This window comes from Phytophthora parasitica (assembly GCF_000247585.1).
Source record: "Phytophthora parasitica INRA-310 unplaced genomic scaffold supercont2.5, whole genome shotgun sequence".
Classification (NCBI taxonomy): Eukaryota; Oomycota; class Peronosporomycetes; order Peronosporales; family Peronosporaceae; genus Phytophthora; species Phytophthora nicotianae.
In genome coordinates this window covers 178,967-181,891 of record NW_008648991.1, presented here as the reverse complement: position 1 = coordinate 181,891, position 2,925 = coordinate 178,967, and the positions used below count along the sequence as shown (strand labels likewise).

The 2,925-nt window shown below is 48.2% G+C and overlaps 1 protein-coding gene across 1 annotated transcript; it reads left to right on the top strand.

Annotated features, from left to right (window-relative positions):
- Positions 1-125: 125 nt before the first annotated feature.
- Positions 126-303, top strand: PPTG_21395 (hypothetical protein; the record flags this gene model as incomplete). The annotated part of the gene is made up of 2 exons (XM_008897405.1): positions 126-131; positions 202-303. 2 exons carry the CDS (start codon positions 126-128, stop codon positions 301-303), a joined length of 108 nt encoding a protein of 35 aa, XP_008895653.1.
- Positions 304-2,925: the final 2,622 nt, after the last annotated feature.

Below are 2,925 nucleotides of genomic sequence, written 5' to 3'. Positions count from 1 at the left end.
TTGCTTGCTCGAAGTGTTGCCCTTGCTGCTCGAGACATTGACGACTACCGGTATGCGATACGGTCGCTTTAGAGATAGATGCGTCAAGTCTTGAGCGAGCTGCGTGGCAGGAGAAAGAAGCGGAGATGGAGGTTTGTGAGTAAGAATAGGTGGTGCTGCTTGAATAGTAGTGCTTAACTCGTGTCATTGTTGTGCGTGTAGCAAAAATCTGATGAGGAACTTGATCGGCTTGAGAAGGCATTAAAACAAGCTCACGCTGACCTACAGGCTGCACAAACGCGACTTAGGATGGAGAACCGATGAAATTGGCACCCCCTCCCTTCGCAAAGGTGCAGCCACTTTCGCTTCGTCTGGTTCAACTGCATGTCCCTCGTCAACTGCAGTGAACCTGCGAGCCGGTTGGTCGCTGGGAGGAGTTCATATGCTTTCAATGAGAACAAGTCAATCTCGCAAAAAAGTCATTCAGGTCACAAGAATGTGTGGGGATGTACATCTGACCTATGCGACTGGGAAGTTTCTTTAACAAAAAAACGTCCTACAAAACGTGCTAACACTAAGCTCGCGTTTTGTCCGACAAATTCCTGGTTTGTCAGCTCAATGAATACTACTCACTCACCAAGCTGTGATTCGGTTGGCGAATGTTCGTCAGAGCTATTATCCCAGCTTTCAGGGTTTAAAAGCGCTTTGGTAAAAGGCCTGAGTACCGCTCGTGTGCGAGTTGCTGCGGCTGTCAAGATGGTCGACAATGTGAACGTGGATAACCGACCAGGATTGGTTTGCCGAGCAATTTCTCGAGCTAAACAATTGATGACACAAGAGGAAGGAAAGTATTACAAACTCCCTCCATTTCTACGGGCGTTTGAAAGGCTGAATCCAGGCTCTAGGGTCTGTTGTCAATTGGACAGTAAGGGTCGATTCTTTCGGGCGTTTCTAAGCATCGGATCTCTAGTTGCTACTCAGGATAACTGGATACCCGTTCTCGAATCAGATGGCACACACATGAAGAATGACCAGTACAACGGTGTGTGCATTCTACTGATCGCTAAGGATGGAGACTGGAGCAATATTCCGATCGCTATAGCCTTTGTCCATAAAGAAACAGCAGAGAATTTTGAGTGGTTTTTCTCGAACTGCATGGCTGCTGGAATCAAATTAGAAGATCGCCCTACCTTCACCGATAGAGGCAAACAACGCGAAGCTCAAGTCCGATTGAAAAGCCATGGGCTTGGGCTAAACTTGAAGTTTTGTGCGTTGCACATTTTCTTCAACGTCTGCGACCATTTTCGTACCGCCGATCCCAGTATTACCAACATCAAAGGGCTCTTGTTTCGCCTACAAGCCACCACAACGTTAAATGATTACAATGAGATCCTAGCAGAAATCCAAGCTCAATTTCCTGCTGAACGAATCAGATCCGTAAATGGGAAGTCTGAAACCCAGAGTGTGGCTCAGTATCTCCGTGATTCACCCTGTAACCTGGACACGGTTCGGCAATTGCCCGTTAAGTCCAGAAGAGGTTTCGGCTGTTGCGACGGAGGGGGGAAAACTTCCAACGTACGGGAGAGCATGTGCCCTATTTGATACTCGCACCACCAGCGCAGTTGAGGGGCAGAATAATGGTCTCTTGCTGGGGGGTGTCCGTGATTGCCAAGTCTTCGAAGCTTTCGTCTTGTTCTGTAATGTGGCACTGGAAGCACTAGTAAAAAAGAAGAAGAAAGCAGCAAAGTGGTTAGAAGAGAAGCACACAGTTACACCCCGGGCGAAGACAATGTTTGACAGGCAAGTGTGGGGGGGGCTGCTGCGTGCACTGTACGCAAGAGTTCAAGCTCAATCTTCCTAGTGGATGATCTGGTGACAAGTATGGAACAATTAGAAACCAATGCGGATGCAGCGCCGAGTTCTAGGCATTTACAAACGATTACCTTCACTGTGGACTTGAACCAAGGGACTTGCACGCGCTGTCCTGATCGACACCAACTGCTGCTTCCTTGTCGACACATAATTTCCTCGCTATACAGTCATAGCGGTGACCGCACATCCACTTTCGGAGCTTTCCGATTCTATCACCCTGCATACACTGTGGAAGCTTACGTCCAAGCTTTCATGGAAGCATCGATCCAATTTCCGTTCCTTCAAGCTCTTTTGCCGGAACCCAACATTCAGCCGCCTCCGCTGTACAACCAAGCTGGAGGGAGGGGAGGGAGGGTAAGAAGCCAGCAGCGCGATGTAGTATCTCGCGAGAAACGAATTCCATCCCGAGGAGAGTCAAACATATCATCATCGAGGCGAAAACAGAATAGCCCAAGGCCTCAACTCGTTGAAAGAGTTGCCACAGCAGCCAAAATACGCGAGCATTTCATCGGAGAAATTCGAGCCGAGGAAAAGAAAAAGCGAAATAAATACACGTGCGGTCGATGCGGCAAAGCGGAAGGGCACAACGCAGCTAAGTGCCCAAATGGACCCAAAGAGATACTCGACACCGATATCAAACCGGGAATTTACATCGTGGGCAGCTGTCCATTGGAGTTATTGCGTCAGCGTAGAGAGTTTGTAGATGTAGAAGTTGAAGAGCCGACTATCATCGGTCAGTGGATCGTATGATTTAATCGGTCGGGAGTCCAATAGCTGCGGAATTTCCCTACAAAAGCGTATGCACGACGAAGTTTTATTAGATGAAGCTAATCAGTACTTCTATTAGAATCGATACCTTTTTAATTAGTTTATCCGAATGGGGCTCCCAAGTATTTTGTGTTGCCCTCTCTCCGGGTTAGGAGGCACTGGGTCTTATTACCACACCGCTCACCCCCCACATGCGGATCAAACAAGGGAACACTCAAAGCCTAGGAGCCCCTACGAAAAAGGTAGTCGGTAGTTCCTGCTCCCTACACTTCCAAGGCAAGTCAGTAGTAGCAATGTATTTTTTGC